At 34.4% G+C, this 22,100-nt stretch overlaps 1 protein-coding gene across 2 annotated transcripts in view; it reads left to right on the top strand.

Annotated features, from left to right (window-relative positions):
• The window catches only part of ZC2HC1A (zinc finger C2HC-type containing 1A), a 43,838-nt gene that overhangs the window by 17,149 nt on the left and 4,589 nt on the right, over positions 1–22,100 (top strand). The window contains exons 4-9 of one of the 2 annotated variants that reach the window (XM_040994152.1): positions 1,096–1,237; positions 4,216–4,364; positions 8,792–8,891; positions 10,133–10,232; positions 16,082–16,198; positions 19,672–19,782. In XM_040994152.1, coding sequence (XP_040850086.1) covers positions 1,096–1,237; positions 4,216–4,364; positions 8,792–8,891; positions 10,133–10,232; positions 16,082–16,198; positions 19,672–19,782 — 719 coding nt within the window. The remainder of the gene's footprint in view (positions 1–1,095; positions 1,238–4,215; positions 4,365–8,791; positions 8,892–10,132; positions 10,233–16,081; positions 16,199–19,671; positions 19,783–22,100) is intronic. The other variant, XM_040994153.1, reaches the window with a different exon arrangement.

Raw genomic sequence — 22,100 nt, 5'->3', positions numbered from 1 at the left:
TTTGTGAAGATATAATGCAGTACACACCTCTACTTCCAAATCAAAGATGGACTCTCCTCTGTTGTGCATACCTACAATGTCAGGATACACTTAAAGAGCAGAATGAGGGACTCAGGACTGCTTATGAAGGACTATTTTACTGTAATAATATGGGGGGGATTCGTGGGAGAGAGAGCATTTGGGGAAGGTGGGCAAGGGAAATCCCAGATCCTATGGAACCGTATCATAAAATAATAGTCAATAATAAAAAACAATGTGGTAATTAAAACCATTAGATATTTGTTAATTTTGCTGTGAATGTGTTACGTAGTCTCATATACATGTAGTAATAAACACACTGTAAAAGGAAAATAAAGGCATAATGCTTTCTTGTATTTCAGTGTTATAAAATCTGAATACTTAAATGGCAGTATTCAGCACAGGATGATCTGAACAGTGAAACCCAAGTTCAGAAGTGGGCTCCGTTCCAAAAGGAAATCTTTTTCCTGATGAAGATGCTGTCTCAGTTTTGTGTGGAGATGATTCAGTAAAGGATATTAACACAGCTGCATGGCTATACAGCATGCTTCCAAACAATGAAGACATACATTTATTTATTTATTGTTTTGGTAGCAGATTAGCCTTAGTTAAGATCATTAAGCTAAATCTTAAAAATAATTCTGCAAGTCAGCATACCCATACAGAATCGCAAGACATACCGCTTAGTTGAGATAGCCTCCTCTGTAGCTATAGGAAGTTATTACAGAAATGACTGATAGCAGGTGCTTGACTTCTTGTTCAGAGAAAACCCAGTTACAAATGCAGAGCACTGTTTTTCACTTCCTCAACAGTTAAAAACACCAGGGCCTGGGGACATACTCCGACTATGGGAAAACAGAGATACAGTCTTAGGAGGAGGATAAATGGATGTGATACATAGTCTGTCACAGAATTATGGTAGAAATTGCGTATAATGCAATGCAATTGTGTGGATTTTCTTCAAAAGTTTCTAAATTTGAGATTAAGCATTTCTGCTAAAAACATTTAAAGCAGTACTAATTCTGTTATTTCAGTTCAGTAAAATAAAGTTTGATACTGATTTTCCTTTCTTTATAGCCAGAACCACCAAAGAAGCCATCTAATTGGAGAAGAAAGCATGAAGAATTTATTGCCACCATTCGAGCAGCTAAAGGCCTTGATCAGGCACTGAAAGAGGGTGGCAAGCTTCCTCCCCCTCCTCCACCTTCCTATGATCCTGGTATATGAGATATTGTAGACGGAAATACAAATGTGCAGAGATAACAATTATAAGAATTTTGCAGGGCCCGGCGCGGTGGCGCAAGTGGTTAAGTCCTCGCCTTGCACGCCCGGGATCCCATATGGGCGCCGGTTCTAATCCCGGCAGCCCCGCTTCCCTTCCAGCTCCCTGCCTGTGGCCTGGGAAAGCAGTCGAGGACGGCCCAAAGCTTTGGGACCCTGCACCCGCGTGGGAGACCCGGAAGAGGCTCCTGGCTTCGGATCGGCATAGTATCGGCCCGTTGCGCTCACTTGGGGAGTGAATCATCGGATGGAAGATCTTCCTCTCTGTCTCTCCTCTCTGTATATCCGCCTTTCCAATGAAAAAATAATAAAAATAAATCTTTAAAAAAAAAAAAAGAATTTTGCAAATTTTAAGTGTTACTAATTTATAATAGAATCTAATGAAATGTTATCTTTATAAATGCTTTGGTAACTAGTAGTGACAGTTCATACAGCTGAGATCATAAAGGCGTATCAGGGTCCCACTGCTGTAGCCTAGTGGCTAAAGTCCTTGCCTTGCACGTGCCAGTTTTAATCCCAGCAGCGCTGCTTCCCTTCCAGCTCCCTACTTCTGGCCTGGGAAAACAGTTGAGGACAGCCAGAAGCCTTGGGAACCTGTGCCTACATGGGAGACCCAAAGAGGCTCCTTGCTCCTTGCTTTGGATCAGTGCAACTCTGGGAGTTGCGGCCAGTTGGGGATTGAATTAGCAGGTGGAAAGATCTTCCTCTCTGTCTCTTCTGTCTGTATATCTGACTTTCCAATAGAAATAAAATCTTAAAAAAAAAAGACATATAACTGTGGAAATAGGGAATCCTTTGTCTTGTATGTCAATACTTGTAGTTAAGCACATAACATTGTAGTGTTTTAAAAATTATAGCGGCTATTAACTTAATATTCCAGTATGTAATGTAATCACGCTTGTTGGGATATTGTCATTCAATAAAATAATTCACATAGTTCTCTTACCTTGATACCTTATCATCTGGGAAGAGGAAAGAACCACAATAGTAATTATTGGTACCGTTGACATGAGTTAACTACTATAGAGACTGGGCTACCTAAGTTATGCCCTGAATTTTAATTCTTATTGGCAGCAATGGTTGTCTTTGTTCAATGTTAGCAAAACTTTCTTTAAAACACAAACACACACAAGACTGACACGCTGTCCATGCCACAGTTTGCCAGTTCTTGTTTAAAGAATTTATAATTAACTTTAGTGCTATGAATTTAACTTGTGTCTCTTCTATTTCTACTTTAATTTTCTTCATGAAATTGAGTTTTATCTGCTTTAGAGCATTGTGTTACATATTACTTTCCATGGCTATATTCTCATGTCTATATAAATAAGATGGAATGTCAGTTTGGTTTTTTTTTTTTTTTTTTTTAAGATTCATTTATTTGAAAGGCAGCGTTGCACAGAGAGAGATCTTCCATGCATAGGTTCATCCCTAAGATGGCTGCAATGGCCAGGTCTGTGCCAGGTCAAAGCTCTGAGCTTCTGTGTGTGTGTGTGTGTGTCAATGCACTTGGAGCATCCTCTGTGTGTCTGTGTGTGTGTGTGTCCCCATGTCTCAAAGCGCCCGGAGCATCCTCTGCTGCTTTCTCAGGTGCATTAGCAGGGAGCTGGATTGGTAATGGAGCATTTTGGATTCGAACCAGTGCCCATGTGGGTGGTGGCACAGGGAGCTGAGCTGCTGTTAACATGCTATAGCACAGAACCAGACGCAGAATATCTGTCCTTAAGGATAATTTTGACTTTTGAAATTGTTTTCTTGGGATTGGTGAAATAGTGGGTTTTTTTGTTTTGTTTTGTTTTGTTTTTGCTTTTGAAAGATTTATCTGTTTACTTGGGAGACACAGAGAGAAAGGTATTCCAACTGCAGATTCACTCCCCAAATGGCTATGGTAGCTGGAATGTCTTCCAGGTCTCTTGTGTGGGTACAAGGAAGGTCCCAAAGACTTGGGTCATCTCATGCTACTTTCCCAAGGAGCACTTTAGCAAGGAGCTGGATTGGAATTGGAACAGTGGATACTTAAACAGGCATTCGTATGGGTTGCTGGCACTGCAGGCTGTGGCTTCACCAATTACGTTACAGTACCAGCTCCAGCAATTTCTTTTTATTAAAGGTTTTATACTTATTCCATCAGTAAGGAAAACAGATTTCTGAGCTCAGAGAGTGTAAAGTATAAATGATATGCTCCCTATGAAAAAGTAAAAATGTTGAAACTAAGATTATTTTTTCACATTGTTAAATTTTTGTGTTTATTCCCAGTGTCACATTTAGTTGATATCTTTGACAATCCTCCAAAATCCTTGTCTGTGATAATTCCTAGATTGAATTTTAAAATAAATTTTATTTACAGTATACTTTGCATTTTGGAAAGATATTTCGTCTTGGAAACATTTGCTGTGTCTTAAATTTGAATTAATTATGTTAATGAGGCCTTTAAAAAATCGCTCCATCTGTTAGGTCATCTAAGAGACAACTGTTTCAAATCCATGAAACAATTTCTTCATTTTCTGTAAGTGAAATTATAGATTTCATAGATGAACCCACTTTTTGAAACATATTGTAATGTTACATTTTTGTATATTGCCAATTAACCAGTCTATTATATAAAAATATGCATCCATGATGAAAACATAAGGTGTTATTTTGAGCAAAAGAAGTAACTTTTTCTTTTTTTTCATCATTTAGTTCTTTAAATTGAGAATTTCTCTTTTATTCTTTTCTTTAGCTATATTTGATTTCGATTGTGAAAGTCTTTGCTATCTTTTGGTAATACCTGTTAGGTTTTTATAAAGAATTAGGTGCTTTTGCTTATCACATGTTGCTAATTATGTCATACATCTTTAATTGCCATTTATACAAGCTAATGAGTCTCCCTTCATTTCAGATATGATGTAATCAATCTCCTGTTTTTATCTTTTTTAGATTATATTCAATGCCCATATTGCCAGAGGAGATTCAATGAAAATGCAGCTGATAGACATATAAATTTCTGTAAAGAACAGGCAGCGCGTATTAGCAATAAAGGAAAGTTTTCTACAGATACCAAAGGAAAACCAGCTTCCCGGACGCAGGTGAAATAGTGAATTTGAATAATTTCTATGTAGGCATCAGAAAATGGGTCTTCCAAATATATATGCTTTCCCTACCAAATTAAATGCATTTCTTTGAGAGTTAGTAAATAGCTTCAAAGTTTGAATAGCTGATAGAGAAAAATTGTGAAATCTACATGATTTTAGAAGGATTTGAGTTTATAGGACCTGAGGACAGAAGAGGAAAAATGTAAGAAAATGAGGTAGAGATAGTTGACGTTGTGTTAGTAAAAAGTGTGTGGAAGTGAACATATGTGTCAGTTTGAATAATCACATTTCCAGGTAATATGGGAGTGTGGTATATATGGGAAGGAAAATCTAGCTACCTTTCTAATTATTAAGATGTGACAGTCTACATTCTTCTATTGTTTCTTTATAAGTGGTCTAGTAGACCAAGTTGTTTATATTTTTAATATGAATTTTAAAATTGACTTGTGAATTTCTACAAAAATTTGAGGTTACACTAAATCTATAAATCACTTTGGGGAGAAATAACATCTTAAGTGTATTACATTTTCCAATTCATGAACTTGTTAACATTACCTGCAGTGATTTGTAGTTTTCAGTATATAGGATAGATAATACACAGATTTTTATTATGAATTTCCTTAAGTGTTCCATATTTTTGGATGTTCTTGCAGATGTAATTCTATTATTTCATTTTCAATTTATTGCTAGACCAGGAATATTACAGATAAGTATGTCTGTATATCTGTGTGTATATAGATATCAATATATAACGGTTATCTTTGTCTATCTGTAAGTATAGATATATTGTGCCTGTTGTTTTGTTCAATTAATGTTGGATAACTGCCCTATAGATTTTGTTGATTATGTCACCTATATATTAGGGTAGTTTTGCTTCTTTCTCTGCAAACCACTTGCCTTTTTTATGTGCATATAATTTATTGTACTGATTATAGTGTTTATCATTGCTAGATGTAAATTATGAGAGGTCTTATTCTTGCCTTGTTCCCATTCTTTGTGAAAGGTTTACTGTTAAGTGTGAGGTTAGCTGAGTGATTTTCATCTGTGCCTTGTCAGCATCAGATAGTTCTGTTCTCAGAGATCTTTTGGAACCATGAGCAGATTTTGAATGTTCTTATGTATTGAAATGATAATATAGTTTTTTCCCCCATTATTCCAAAAGAGTTGCACTTATTGATTTTCTGATATTAAACCAATTGTGTACTTCATGAATAAATCCTTAATATAAATACTTAGATTTGATATGCTGAATTTTATTAAGAATTTTTACAACTACATCCCCTATCAGAAGAGCAGTAGGATTTGGGTTGTGGATCTGCTTCCAGTTCCAGCTTACTGCTGATGTACATCACGACAAGTAGCTAATGATGCCTAAGTTTCTTGGGTCCAAACCATTTATGTCAGAGAGTTGGATTGAGCTCTGGGCATTTGGTTTCAAAGGACACAACTCCAACTGCTGGGAATTTTGAGGAATGTACCAGTGGATTAGGAAATCTTCCTCTATCCCTGTCTCTCCGATTCCCTTCCAAATAAAATAGTAAAAAAAAAAAAAACAAAAACCCAAACCTCGCATGTGTAATTGTGATACCTGTATATGTATGATCATTTTCAAAGGTGACCTTGATAGGTGCATTTTTGCTATTCTGCTTCCTTATTCATGGTTGCCTGTATACTTAAATCAGAGATAACAGCTGACTGTTTGCCCTACATGACCCTTAAAGCTTCATTCATGATTCTTTGTATGAAGTGCTTGTTTCTTCCAAGTATTTGGTGTTACTCTTAGTGTAGAACCAATTTAAATTAAATAATGGACTTTAATTTTCCTAAAATAGCCTAATTTGTACAGCAGGTTCCCATGTTAGCCAGACAGAACTTATGTGGTATTGGCCTGTAACTTTTCTTTTTCATTTTTTCTGGTGTTCAGTGCTTTTTTATATACTGTCTTGAGCATTTTTCGGTTTCAGTTGGGCCAAATAATTTTTTGTACTTGTTTACAGAAATAGATGTTCTCCATATTCTTTAAACTTTTCCAATTCCCATGAGTAAGCTTTGTAAATTTAATATTTTACCAGGAAAATTTGTTATATTCGTGGTTTTTCCCCACTCCGTATTCATGATTTATAAAAAATAAAATAATGGTAACTAGCAAATATTTTGATGAATGAAAATATGTGTGTTGAGTGTAATTGTTTAAAAATGAAATGGTCATGTTTTCTGACCATTTAAAATAGCCTTATACAAAATTGTAGACAGCTAACATTGTCTTAAAAGACCTTATAATAGTTACAAATTTTCAGCTGCATGCTGAATAGGACACAGCACAGGAAAGAACAAATCAGATTGTCTGCTTCGGGGGAGCAGTAAGGTACTGATAGGCAGGTGAGTATGTTTTAAAAGAAAGACATTCAGCAAGAAAACATTACCTGAATTAAAGTGATGAGAGGTCTAATGAGGAGAAGGGAAGAATAAAACACCTGTTGAAAGAAATATTTTGCCATTTTTGATGTATCAGTAGGTTATTAACTTAATAAATGTTAACTATTATGAAGCCCAGTCTTGGGCTGCTTAACTTATGGTATACCACACATGCATCCTGTGTTTACATTAATTGTTCTGCACTTTTTTTCGGATGGTTAGCTCAGTATGAGCATGTCACCAGTGTGGTTTGGTTCTTTATTGTTCATATTTTAAGAGGACATAACTGATAATTTCATCAGTCTTTTTTGAAGTCTTTTTTTGCTTTAAAATTTTTCTAATGCCATTGGTATTTGAATGAGTCTGAAATTAAAGCAATGTACTTCTAAACACAGAAACAAAGAAATCATATATCTGTGGGGCTCATCTCCCAAAGTTTCCAAAATTTGTTTTTCTGTTTCACAAGTAGCATATAAGATGTTTGATTGCTAACATACTAGTGCAAAATTGCTTGCACTCATTTTTATGACCCTTTAACAAAATGTAGTTTTGTGAACATATGACTTCAAAATTATTGTTAATTATTTTTGGTAGTTAATGTCTTAAATTTTTGTAGTGCTTAGTGATGAAAAGTATGAGTTGTCTTTAAAAATTGAACCAAACCAGTTTTCCCATAAAGTCCTGAACAGTCTTACAATATTTTGGACTAATACTTAACTGCACAAGCAGATGTCTTTATAGTTGCAACACTGAACTTGAACTGGATGGTGTTAGTTTTACTCCTCTTGTGCAGTTAAGGTGGGTAATTCTGGTCATTTCTTAGTATTGCAAAAGAGGATTAATGAATTTTTGTTTGTTTTTTTAGTGAATTAAGCAAATATTTGGCTCAAAAAGTTAATGCTGATATAATTAATATACCTTTTTTTACAAAATTATTAACAGTAGGAGTCCTGTCTTACATCTTTCTAAGCCAGATTTGAAAATAAAACTGACATCTATCTAAAAAATATAGGAAAAAAAAACAGAAAAAAACCATAATATTCAACTTTTATATGTGTTAAGGTTAGTGAAGCCAGACTTAGCTGTTTTTATTTATATTGGAGGTATCCTTAAGATAGCTATTATAAAATTTGTCCAGGCTGATAATCTGATTTTTTTCAGTAGGAAATACAGCTGGATTAATCATATGAAATAAAAACACACCCAGGAATACCTAAGAATCTTGACTTTTAAAGTTAAACTTCAGTTGAGCATGATTATGTGTTTCTAAGATTTTCTGTTGTTTTTATGGTGTTTCTTTTTTCAAATCTTATCACTCATGGAATTTGTTGTTATGCTCCCCCCTGCCCGTTTGCTTTAGCAGTAGAACTTTTGAAACAAGCGTGTAGTGTACCGGTTTTAATAGAGAATGTGTTTCAGAAAATCTTTCTATTATGGAACAGATGTTAATTTATATTTTTTTGACTTGAGTATTTATTTCAGTAACTAATAAAAATGCTGTTTAAGAGAGTGAGCTTTTTCCTTTAGATTTTTTTGGTAGTGAAATACATAACAAAATTTAATATCATAACTATCTTTTCAGAAGTTTCTACTCATTTGAGAGGTAGAGAAAAGGATAGAGGGAGAAAGCTAACTCCCGTCTAGTGGGGCCTCCTCTGATGCCTGTGCTGTCCAGGACTGGGCCTAGTGACGACAGCAGCTGGGAACAAAGATCAAGGCCTGCATAGACTTGGGCATCACCTCGGCCGCTGAAAGTATGCGTTAGCAGAAGCCGTTTATCCAAAACATTTATCAAACACTAACTGTTAAAAATCTGAGCAACTTTCCCTGAATCATTTTTAAATGTACAATTCCATGGCATTAAATAAATTTATTATGCAATCATAATTTCTATAACTTTATTTTGTAAAAATTCTGTACTCATGGAATGTGAGCATGTAACTACTAGTTTATAGTCCATAATCAAGAGATCATGTTGATGAAATATTTTATTTTCTTTATCTTAGTATAAACCACCTGCAGTTAAGAAGTCCAGTTCTCCTGGAACCACATCGTCAGGATCTTCACGATTACCACAACCAAGTGGAACTAGCAAACCTGTTGTAGGTAATGAAAGCTGCAGTATCTGATACTTAAAAAAATTCTGTTGGTAGAGAAGGAAGTGAAAGTTGTGGTGTATTCTAGATTACTAAACTTATGATTAGATAACAGAAAGAAAAATAATGATTTTGCAGTAAAAGTAAACTACCTGTTAATAAAGTTTCTATTTTAGGTATTTTATTATTTTTAAAATCCATCTCTGATGAAATTTTTGATATATCATGTGTTCAGAATAGTCGCCCAAGTTTGCTTTGTTTTTAAAGGTTTTTTTTTTTCCTTAATTTTAAAGACAGAGAGAGAGATCTTCTGCCCGTTGGCTTACTGACTCCAGCAGCCAGTTCTGGGCAAGGCCCTAGGCAGGAGGAGGTAGCTCCATCTTGCTTGGTGTCAGAAGCCTAGGTGCACGCGCTGTCCCGCACTGCCTTCCCAGGTGCCTTAGCAGGAAGCTGGATGAAAGGGAGCAGCCTGAATTCGAACCAGCACTCCCAGGTGGGAGGCAGCTGTTTATTGCGGGCAACATCCTAATGTCCTGTGCCACAGTTCTAGCACTGGTTTTCTTGATTCTTTGAGCACAATATTTCCTCCTCATTTTTTATGTTAACTCCTCAGGCCTTTCTGCTCTTAACAGCTTATAGAAATCGACATTTAATGTTTATACTCTTTGAAGAAGATATTTACCGCTAAAATAAACCTTTATTTTTATGTATATCTTAAAAATAAATTTTTTTAGTAGTTTTAAATAAGTGATACTTTATGTTGTTCCTGGGAAATACTATTTTGTAAAGAATTTTATTTGTTAGGCCCGGCGCAATAGCATAATGGTTAAGGTCCCCTCCTTGAACGTGCCAAGATCCCATATGGGCACTGGTTCTAATCCCGGCCACTCCACTTCCCATCCAGCTCCCTGCTTGTGGCCTGGGAAAGCAGTCAAGGATGGCCCAAAACCTTGGGACCCTGCACCCTGCGTGGTAGACCCAGAAAAAACTTTCTGGCTCCTGGCTTCGGATTGGCGCAGCACCGGCTGTTGCGGCCACTTGGGGAGTGAATCATTGGACGGAAGATCTTCCTCTCTGTACATCAGCCTTTCCAATAAAATAAATAAATAGTAAAAAAAGAATTTTGTTTGTTGATTACTGCTGATTATACCCACAGAGAGTAGCACTGAATCTTTTTTTGTCACATGTTCTATTGTACATTTCTGTATTTTCTTTTTTTATTGTTAAAACTAATGCCCTTTTTATTATAAGGTTTGCCTTCAGGTAAAGTGTCTTCAGTTAACAGCTCTTTGGGAACTAAACTTCAGACCTTATCTCCCTCTCATAAAGGGATGGCAGCCCCTCAGACAGGGTAAGTCTCCATTGAATAACTTATTAGTGGAGTGTATTTAAATCATGCTAAACTTTGATTTTGTTTAGATGACTTTTTAAATTAAGCTTAGTTTTGTTTTTTATAAATAGTGATAACTAGTCAGGAGCTCATTTACTGATGTTGAGAATTCAGATTAGTATAAGCATTTTGTGAACCATCTGGTGGCATTTTTTAAGAGCTTCAGAAATATGAAGATTTTAATGCTTCTATTTTGGGACTGTAAAGAAATAATTCAAATATAGATGAATTTTATAATAACTAATTTATTAAGCACTCAGGCACTGTGCTGGACATTTTACATATACTTTTATTAAAACTGCACCATGATCAAGAAAACCAGGAAAACAATAATTTGTTAAAATTCATGAAGTTTTTAAGAGTTAGAAGCAGAATACAAATTGGGATCTATATTTGCTTGAAATATTGTACTTTATACATGTTTTATCATCTCAAAAATTTGCTGAATAGACATCTTTGTTTGAATAATACATTATAAAAATCTACAAAGCAATATTTTGAAACCATTTAATAATACATGTACTTGTTTTAACAATGTGATCCTACAATAGTAAAAAAAAATGTAGGATACAAAATCCTTTATATACTGTGATGGGAAATATAAAAGTGTGTACATGAGAAAAATTTTGTGCAACAGGAACAGTGAATTTTTCTTTGGTATTTTATAGTACTTTCTCTAGTTTTGTATACATGGTTTTTATTAAAGTCACACAACTAAACTTTTAATAATTTGTTTTAATATGTGAAAGATTTTAGTAACACAGGTATTGAGTCTATGTAGAAGGCACATGCTCTTCCATTTTGATTAATAAAACAATTGAGATTGTCACAAAACTGCTCGAATTAAGGCTTACACTTGTTTTTACTTACGTTGATGCAGTTAGCTGCGTAAGTATAGCCCAGTGAGAGGCTCTCTTTCACTTGGTGTAGTTACTTACAAGGATATTTATCAAATGAAATAGTTATCTCTGTTTTTCATTTCGTATCAAACAGAAAAGACCTACAGAGTGTTTAATTACCGTGGTAGAAAAAGAAGATAACAAGATTGGAAGAGTTGAATGCTACATTTTTTTTCTTTTTGTTTGTGTTCCTAAGTGAGGGGATTTGCCATCTGCAGGAAGCTTTGATTATCAGTAGTCTTCCACTAATAAATTAATTTGCTGTTTCCTTGCGTCTGTGTTAACTCATTGGATAAAAGTGGAGTATAAATGTAGCAATCTACTTTACAAAGATGTTTTGCAGTATGACAGAGAACAACCTTCCATGATGAACTACAAGGCCCTGTGAGTCAGGAGGGTTTCTTCTGAAAACACTGTTATTTTTTCTACACATTTGCTGTAATAATTGGAATATTACTGTAGTGTACTAGAAAGATTCAAAGCTTACTGGTTAGTGCCAGAGTCCATTCCTTTTTCAGAATTACTGAGATAATGATTCATTTTCCTTACTAGATGAACATTCCATGATGGCCGAGAGCATGTCTGCCTTGCTTTACAGAAATAGTTACAGAAGCTCATGTGTAGACACCCAAGGATTTTTGGTGAATAACTGAAAAAATAATTAGTAAAATAAATTCCTGATCTGTAAATCTGTTGATACATCGTAGAACTGTGGTCCTGGAACAAGTGGAAGATTAACTTGAAGTTTGTATGGCCACAATTTTTTCCATTTAGAGTTGATTCAGGATTATTAAAGGTGTAATTAAGATATCCAGTTAGCTATCATGTTCAAGAAATGAGATCTATAAATTAAATCATTTCATTAGCTTGTAATTGTTGGAAGCCTGATGTATATAATATTTATTTTGGTTTACAAGGCCAAATTAGTGATCTGAAACATTTATCGTGTTTACATAGAGATTTTTACCTTTGCACTAGAAAATGTATTCATATTTGATGGTTAACATCTAGGCAAGCTGTGGATCAACTGTAACTAATGTTTTAAACTTACACTGGTGGAAAACTTTCCCTTATAAGATAATTATCTTTAATCCTAGGAAATTCTTAAAGTATGATGAGGTACTGTACTTTCGTACAAGTATTACCACATTTAAATTGTGTCAGAATTTACACAGTTGCACTTTGTGAACAGCATGTGTTTCTAATTGGTAATAAAGAAGTTATTTCGTAGGTTGGAAAGGATGATAGTGATCTGGTATGTGCTGGTTCATTTCCAAGAATCCTGCAGCAGCCATGCCTGGGCCAGAGAAGGGCGTATTTCCCAAACTGGTAGCAGGGACTGAACCATGTGAGCCGTTCTGTTCTACCTTCTAGAGTGTGTATTATCACGCTGCTAGAATTGGAACCAGAGCCAGGACTTGTGGACATCCAAGCAGCATCATAACTGCTGTGCTACATGTGTGTTTCTTAATAGTTAATTACCAATTCAAATGAGTGTTTTGGCAGATAATTAATAATTAAAATATTAAATTTTAAAGATTTTACTTTTGTTCAATCACTAAGAAAAAAATGTTTACTTTGGAGTTCATAACAGGTATAAAATCAGAGCCACATAATACATGTGTGGTGCACCTATTTAATGAAAAATCTAATGCTTAATACCATTAGAACCAGTAGGAAATAACACATGATTTTTAATATTTATATATATGTGATTTTTCTATATTTTAAAAAATATTTATTTATCTAATATTTATATATATGTGAGATTTTTCTTTTTTTAAAAAAAAGATTTATCTTTATGGAAAGGGAGATATACAGAGAGAAGTAGAGACAGAGAGAAAGATATTGCATCCACTGGTTCACTCCCCAGGTGGCTAGAGTTGAGCCCATCTGAAACCAGGAGCTAGGAGCTTTTTCTGGGTCTTCCACGTGGGTGCAAAGTCCCAAGGCTCTGGGCCATCCACAACTGCTTTCACAGGCCACAAGCAGAATGCTGGAAGAGAAATGGAGCAGCTAGGATATGAACCAGTGCCCGTGTGGCATTCTGGCACATGCAAAGCAAGGATTTTAGCCACTAGCTACTACATTGGGCCCTAAAATATATTTTTATGTGAATGTAACATTTTTGCTTTTTTTTTTTGATAAGCTAATCTTTTGATATGTGTGAATTGACTATGTATGAAATAGGAGTTAGATTTTTATAAACTTTTATGTCTTACTGATTTGCAAATCCCTAAGACAACCTAAGATAACAGAGCCTTGACTGTTATACAAATGAAAATGATTGAAGCTGTTGAATTAGGAAGCTAACTTTGCCATGGAGTTGAGATAATAAATTCATGAATTTATGCATTTATGAATTTGTGACCAAAAGTCGATAAAAGACAAAGTGTAAAACTTAAGATGCCTCATAGCATTAACTGTAGAGTCCACAGAGATGTGAAATAAAATTTGATAAAAAAAAAAATCCCCGTTGTTGGCATTTTAGAAGTCATCTTTTTATGACATTTTCATGTTATGCTTCATACCATTTTACAGTACACTGTATCAGCCATACTGCCTGACTTTATTTTCTAAATGAATTCACTCTTATGGTTTCAACAACAGGGACCATTCATAGATTATTCATCTAAATCATTTATACATGGATAATGTTGCCAAGTATTGTCAATGTAATATATAATCATGTGGTGTCATGTGTTGCTTCAATATTAAGGTGCATTGTGTAATGTTCATTCAGGGTACATATACTGATCTCAACTTGTTACTTTTGGCGACACCATTCAAAAATCTTCTAGCTTTTAAAAAATATTCGTAGTGTATTATGCTTGCCTATAATCACACTACCTGTGCAATAGACCAGAAAAACTTCTCTCTCTTATCCATAACTTAGACTCGAAAGTCACGCTTTCCTCCCTCATTCCTCCTTCCAATTGTCCACAGCCTCTATTCACCATCATTCCACTCTCAGCTGTGAGATCAGCTTCTCTAGTTTCCATCAGTGAAAGAGATCTCCCCTTTTCTTGGTTCTCTCTTTAGTTGAACATTTTGGAATACAGAAGCTTCTAGCTTGGTGTATTCCTATTTATTTTTGCTTTTATGGCTTGTCCTTCTAGGGCCTTTTTGAAGAAATCTCTGGCTGTATCTACATCTGAGCAGTTTTCCTCTAGTGATTTGATGGTGTTTGGTCATAGATTTAGGTCCTTGATCTGTTTTGCATAGATCTTTGTATAATGTGAAAAGCAGAGGTCTTGTTTCATACTTCTGTACACGTCACTTCAGCTTTCCCAGTACAGTTTCTTGAAGAGACTGTCCTTTGCCAGGAATTGATTTCAGTTTGCTTATCGGAAGTTAACTGCCTGGGAACGTGTGGGTTCATTTCTGGGATTCTGTCTGATGGATGCACCGGTCTGTTTTTGTGCCACAATCATGCTGTTTTGATTGTATCTGCTCTAAAGTACTTCCTGGCGTCTGGTATCATGATACCTTCAGAGAAATCTCTCTTAAAACTCTGATGTAAAATTTTATAAATCTTAATCTCAGTAACTTTTTTTTTCAGAGAAAGTAGTACCTTATAAAATTTTAGGTATCTTAAAGATAACTGCTGTGAAACAGTAGTGCTTTGATAACTATTAAATAACACTTCAAAGAAAATCTGATTAAAATCTCAAATAAGTAAATTTTTCAATAATGTTTCCTGATTAAAAACAAACTTTAATATCATTATAGAAATTGTTTAATGTATGATCAGATGAAGCCTTTTTTTTTTAAAAAAAAAAATCTTAAATACTAATGTATGTACCGCTACCTGCAGAATATTAGTGATACTTTTTATAACAAAATGCTTTTTATACATAGGCTGCTTCAGAACATGCAATGAGTGTAAGGAGTCCCTCATCAGAATTCCATTTACTCCAGAAAAATGAAGAAATTCTTTTTAGGATACTGAGTTTATTTATCCATTATCAGAGCTATCTTCTCTGTCTCTACAAAAATCAGTACAGTGTCTGACATGTACTATGTTTTCAGAGTTTTATTTAGTCAGTGAGTAAGTAAAAAGCAATCAGTAAACAACCCTCCTTTTTTTTAAAAAAAATGTACTTTTCAATGTAACCACAGCAATATCTCATTCAGTAGTTATGTAAGATACTTTTTATAATTTCCTAATTATTTCCCTACTCTATGAATGAAAATTGGTGGTAGTGTATGTGTTTAAATTATTTGGTGTTGGCAAAGCCATGCAAAGTCTATAAACATGCCAATTTATCCTATTATCCTCTCAAGGGAGATACTATAAACTTCGGTTAAAAAATAAGTAGAAAGTTTTAGATGACATGGTTACTTTACAATTTTACATCTGATTTTTTTATGAAAAAACATTGCTCTCCAATGTTTTTCAGATAAAGTCATTTCACTTTTCTCTAGATACATTTCAGGAGCAAAGTATTAGAAGATTAGATGGGGTAATTATATAAACTGCATTCAATTACTTATTTTATGTTGGAATTTTAATACTTGGGAAGTCATAATAGAGAAGAAAAATTTAGAGAAGAATGAAAATTGCCTTTATTGTGAATAGCAAGTTGCATATCACTTTTGACTACACGAAGTTTCTTTGGAATAGTTTTTGTTTTTCCTGTGGTTACATCTGCTTGCTGTGTGAATATGGGATCTGTTTGGATGAGCACCAAACTGGCAGGATGGCCTGCAAGATCAGAATTTCCCAGTCAAATTATGCATTCCATGTGAGCTTTTTGAGGATTTCTTTTTTACATTGGATCTCATCTGGCAGCCAGATAATTATGGGGTGGATTTCTGATAAACTAGTATGTCTTTTTTTTTTTAAAATTCTTTATATAAAAAGCATTAGCAACCTCCTTATGGGTACACCTTTATATATTTTAATAGTAAGATGGGCATGTTAGGCCCTCCACTTCGAACTGGAAGAAATATGCAAAAGTTGTATGACTGTGATACAAAATCAAACAGTGCCATCAAAAGACATGAGTTATTACCCATTTACAAGTAAGTATTTGTAACTCAGTTTGATTAATCATTTTCAGATATTTCTTTAAATGATTTGTATAGTAGAATACTGTGACTTTCCGCTTTCATACTCAAGTCAAAAAACACTAATCTTTTAGGACTTAAAATGTTCAAATCTCTTATCAATATTTTTAGTGTGTTAAGATAGAACTGCTTTTAGACCATTCAACTAAAAGAGGTTTTCCATAACAGTCACCTTCAATGAAATTGTTTTCAAGAGTAATGGTCTTGATGCTCCTCTACAGAGAGTCTTCAAAATGTTCACAGAAAACACATATTATAGAAAACTGTGTGCATGTAGTTAAAACATGTTTGCAACAGAATAACTGTCTTTACTTCATTTTTATGAACATTTTGAAGTATCCCCATACATTATGTTATCTTGCCAGATTAGTTTTAGTGAAGCAGCTGATGAATTATTATAAACTACCTGAATGAAAGAACTCAGAAAACATTAAGCTAGCAGCCCTTAGTGTTTTTGTTAGCATATGTAAATTCCAAGACAGATTCATTTCTGTTCTGTTCTAATCAAGCTGAGAAGATGGAACAGTGAATGAATTTTCATGGTGAATTTTCATTGTGAATCTTCAAAGTTCACTCCATTGAGCCTCAATGTCAAGACTAGTCCCTTTATCAAATGATAAAATTCTGATATAATAAATTATCTTACTTATTAAAGTTGAATAGCATATTATTATAGTTATCTTTTAAACCAATTCCTACTGCAAAATGTTTCCTGCTGTGTGTGTGTGAATAGTAACAAGTTTAATCAGCATATGATTAATTTTTGTGAGTAGGAGAGAGAGAATTCCCCTTTCCTGATTCACTCATCAGATATGTTCAGTGTTCCCCAGTTGCCGCTGAAGCCAGGAAACTAGAACATCTACCTGGGCTCCCATCCCCCATACAAGTGGCAGGAAATCATAAACTTGAAACATTATTGGTAAATACTAGCACAAAGATATGGTCTGAGCCATTTTGTTGTAGTAGTACCTCCTGCACCTTCTGAAGTGGTACTCTAAGAAACCCTAGTAGAAAAATAAGTTAATTACAGTAACAAAGTTAAGCCTCTTATCATTTGAGGAGTAAAAGCAGATTCCAGATATAGAATATGATATATAGATAGATATACAGAGAGCAATGATTTTCAAACTTTTGCCAGAAAGAAAAAAGTGCAACTCAGATACTGGAACAACATGTTTTATGTACTGATCAATCAAGACAGACTTGTTTCATTTCCTGAGAGTTATGCTTGACATTCAATTTCCATCGCTTAAAAGATATTATTAAGCATAAGTATGACAGCTGTTAATGTTGATAATTTTCCTTTAAATGTAAACCTTTTGAGCAACTTTATTGATACAGTGAGCTCATGTGTATGTTCATGAGTATGTTTGTGTTAGTTGTGTATCTCATTGTATATATTATATGAAGGTGTGACAGAATTTTTAAATTGGCTGTTCTAGAGCCAAAGCATAAAAGCACCCTTGCCATTCAAATGCTATTTTTTGACAGTTATTTTTTTAGACCTTGAATTCGTGGAAAGGCACTTTAATAGTTCTGTGAAATCTAGAACAAATACGCAAAAGCAGAGTAGCCTAATCCTCATGGATGGAGTTAGAGTGGCAGTTTTAAGAGTTCCATGATATGTCATCCATGCACCAAGGTGATTCTTTGCTTGTGGACATTTAGAAATATTTTAAATGATTTATTCAAAGCAGCCTGTTTCTGAAGGAAAGTAGTACATATTTGAATGCATTTGTAGTACAGTACACCTAAGTAGAAGTTCAAGTACTACTATGATCACAGAATAGCTTTGCAACCTGTATTATCTCACTAAGCCCAGGTTTCTTCAGCTTCAGAGTGGAGTGGTATCTTCTGAAATTTTGGAGAACACTAAATTAAATGAAGTATATGACTTCCAATCTGGCCTATAGTGCGTATCTGACTAATAGTCCATGTTGTTAAACCTATGTGTGTTTTAGAAATAACCACATAAGCATTTAGGATATTTTATCACACAAATAGAGTCAGAAGAATTGTAGCAAAAGCTTGAAACTGCTAATTGCACAGTATTGTAAAATGTGCTCTCCTTTTACATATAAGAACATTATGCTGATTATTTATGAAATGCCAAAGTTTAACTGACTTGCAAAAGAGGGATAGAGAAATAATGCTTTGTGAACATCAGATCCCTGACTGCAGAATACTGGCTTTGTCACCTTGGGCAAGTTACTAACGGGTTCTTTGCCTCAGTTGCCTCTTATATAAAATGAAGTTATTAGTTGTTCTATATGTAATAGGTTTATTAAGACATCATACATATGTACAGTGACCAAAATGTATTTAACACTAGAAGAATGAGTATATAAGGGGTAACTTAGAACAGCAGCAATACCATTAGTAATAGTAATATCAGTTATACTACTTTTATGCAAATTTCTATCTTACATTCCTGTAAGGCATCATTTTATAAATGAGGGCGTTCAGATGCAGAGAAGTTGGCTACTCTTACAAAGCATATCAGTAGCTGTTTGAATTTGAATTTAGAATTATGTGTACCAAAGCCTTTCTTTACCTTTAGTATTGTATCATCATTTAACCTTTTTTAAAAATAACTTTTTAAACATTTATTTTTTTTTAAATTGGAAAGTCAGGTTTACAGAGAGAAGGAGAGACAGAGACAAATATCTTCCATCCGCTGATTCACTCCCCAAGTGAACTGCTTTCCATAAGCAGGGAGCTGGATGCAAAGTGGAGCAGCCGGAATACGACCCAGTGCCCATATGGGATCCTGGGCCAAGCTAGGCAAGGACTTGGGCCACTAGACTACTGTATTAGGCTCGTCATTTAACTTTCTTGTCTCTTTTTAATCATTTAATTTCTTAAACTTTCTATGACTTCTAAAATTTCAAAGTGAGAATTAGTTGATAATGTAACTAAGAGTTCTAATGCCAGACAGCTCTTGTGTAGTTCGCAAAATTAAATCTTTAAAGGAGAAGTTACACTGCCTCCTTTATTTCATTTACAGTCTCTGAATCATTACCATCTGAAGTAGTTAGCTGTGTATTATTTTTCAACCACACTTCATATGACTAGAGTTATAGTAAAAGCTTGTTGAATGTATTACTTACTTTTTAATTAGTAGGCATTAACAACTTATTTGAAAATACTATAAATTCACTTTTGAAGAAAATTTCAAGCCTTTAAGGATTATATTACAAAATTTCATGTAAAGTGTATGTGCAGATTTTAACTGATTGTAGATATTACAAGGATGATGTTAGTAAATTCTTTTTAATTTATTCCAGATTGTCTACTGTTTGTTTCCATGTTGCAAATAATCATTGGGACTTCGATGTTTTCAAGTTCTCTTCAGCTTTAATAATTTTTGTAATTGAATAATGGTCTTTCAGTGATTTTTCATTATGTCATCTCTTTCTGTCTTCTAGAACTAACATCAAACCTCGAAATTCCACACCACCTAGTTTGGCAAGAAACCCTGCCTCGGGTGCACTTACAAACAAAAGAAAAACATATGGAGCTGACAGTCAGGTAGCAAGGTATGTTCCATTTTACTATAACTAATAACTAAAATTGAAGTTAGAGTATTTAGTTTCTCACAAACCATGGACAAAAATACATAATATGCTGTTCATACAGTGATTTTTTTCTTTTACTATGTAATTTAATCTTTAAATTGTACACTAGACACAGTTTGAATGTAAAATTTTCCTGTAATTTGTCATTATTTGTTATGAATGCTTCATTTATTCATTTTGTTGAATCCATATGGATTTTTGGTGTTAATTTTAACTGCACAGCGTTTTTACTTCAACAGGTGGAGAAATGGGTCCTTTGAACTTGTGCTCTCGTTATTGTCAGCAGGTTTATTGTTGTCCACCCTCTGATGATTAACATACTTCCTTTTCTGATTTTCATGATGTTTACTCTTTGACATTAGTGTTTTAAGTGTAATGAACTCAGTTATGGCTGTTGCTGCAGCTCATTGTACTTCACAGATTTATGTCCCTTCCCTTCAGTTTCTGGAACAGCATGAGATTGGTATAAAATAGCTATAACTGAGATGAGTTCATGATTTTCTTTTTAAGATTTATTTTATTTTTATTGGAAAGCAGATGTACAAAGAGGAGGAGAGACAGAGACAAAGATCTTTCATCTCCCCAATGGCTGTAGTGGCCGGAGCTAAGCCAGTCCGAAGCCAGGAGCCAGGAGTTTTTTCCTGGGTCTCCCACATGGGTGCAGGGTCCCAAGGCTTTGGGCTGTCCTCAACTGATTTCCCAGGCCACGAGCAGGAAGCTGGATGGAAAGCAGGGTCATGGGGATTATAACCAGTGCCCATATGGGATCCTGGCACTTGCAAGAGGAGTACTATAGCTGCGAGGCTACCACTCCAGGCCCTAGTTTATTACCTTTAAAAACAGTGACGTCAAAGATGAGTGAATAACATGACAAATTAGGAAAGAAAGTATGCTAATTATCTCAGAAAATTTAATGTTACAATGTGCTACATTTATATATATATAAATGTAGAGAGAGTGCCTTGTGTTTTGAATGAATTATCATATTATATAATGTGTTTTTTTAATCTAAGCAAAATTAATCTCTTATAAAAATGGAAAGCTTAATATATGCAGTAATCTATGTGAATTAAGCGTCCATCTCTTCAAAAGATGAGAAAAAGAAATGCCAAAAGAGAGGCACAAAAATCATATTAAGCAGTAAGTTTTGGCTCTTGGTTTTATTCCTTTAAAAAATGGCCGGTATTTAACGGGAAGCCAGGATCCTGCCTCTTTCTCACTGGGCTTCATCCTTACCCCCACCCGGAGAGAAATAATTCTAACCGTAATAGATAAAGAAAATTCAGTGACTCTTTTTTTCTTCAAACCTGATAGGATACATATTTTTGGTAAGTCTAGTAAAACAACCTAAAAACGGTGAATAGAGGAAAAAGGTATTATTTACTAAAATGTAAATAGTGATATCTCAGTGAATGTTCTGCTGATGCGGTCAGTATACTGAAAGTTATTATAGTCAGTTTTTTTTAGACAAACATCCATAAGTGTTAGGTATATAAGAATCCGTTAAAAAGCTAAGCAAGAGCTTTAAATTTGGTAACATTGTAAAACATAAAAGACATTAAGAGAAAAAATAAGAGATATATGCTTTTTCCATCAAATAGAGTAATATCACAAAGTTGTCTTATACACGTATCCTTACCCGAGTTAACAAAGTCAGTGCAGAAATCACGTGTCTTGACAAACTTTTGTCCCACTGTCAGTAATCAAGAGAAGAGTGAAGGAGCAAAGAGAATTTGAAAACAATAATGTGTGTATCAAAAAAATAAAATTATGTGTGAATGCTGTATGCAACTATAACAGTTAAGACATTGTGATACTGTCTCAAGGAGAGTAAAATGAAATAATAGGTCAAAATTGAGCATTCAGATAAGACCACTATCCCACAAATACTTGGAAATTTATCATACTTGAAAGGTAGCAATGAATATGTAAAAGTGTGGAGTATTTAGACATATGGGTCTTGCATATGTGGAGAAAAAACTACAAGTAAATTAAGGTGGAAGGAAAGCTATCTTTGAATATGAAGTGTCATTATCATGATTTCTTGATTAATATTGCTTGTGGGCAAGAAAGTGTTATTCAGATTAAACTGAAAAACTACTACTGCAAAAGACTGCTGGGATAGAGTGAAATAAACAGTACACATTAGAAAGGAAACTTACAATATACGTGACAAGTTATAGTTGAGAATATTTGTTCAGCTTCTACAAGCAGAATTTTAACTGAACCTGTGTGGTACAAAATGTGCCTTGTGGATGGGAAATTGGAGGCAGATATGT

The sequence above is a fragment of the Ochotona curzoniae genome, unplaced genomic scaffold (assembly GCF_017591425.1).
Source record: "Ochotona curzoniae isolate NIBS_2020 unplaced genomic scaffold, NIBS_Ocur_1.0 contig_1071, whole genome shotgun sequence".
Taxonomy (NCBI): Eukaryota; Metazoa; Chordata; class Mammalia; order Lagomorpha; family Ochotonidae; genus Ochotona; species Ochotona curzoniae.
Note: the sequence above shows the minus strand (reverse complement) of the source record. Positions and strands in the feature narration are given on the sequence as shown.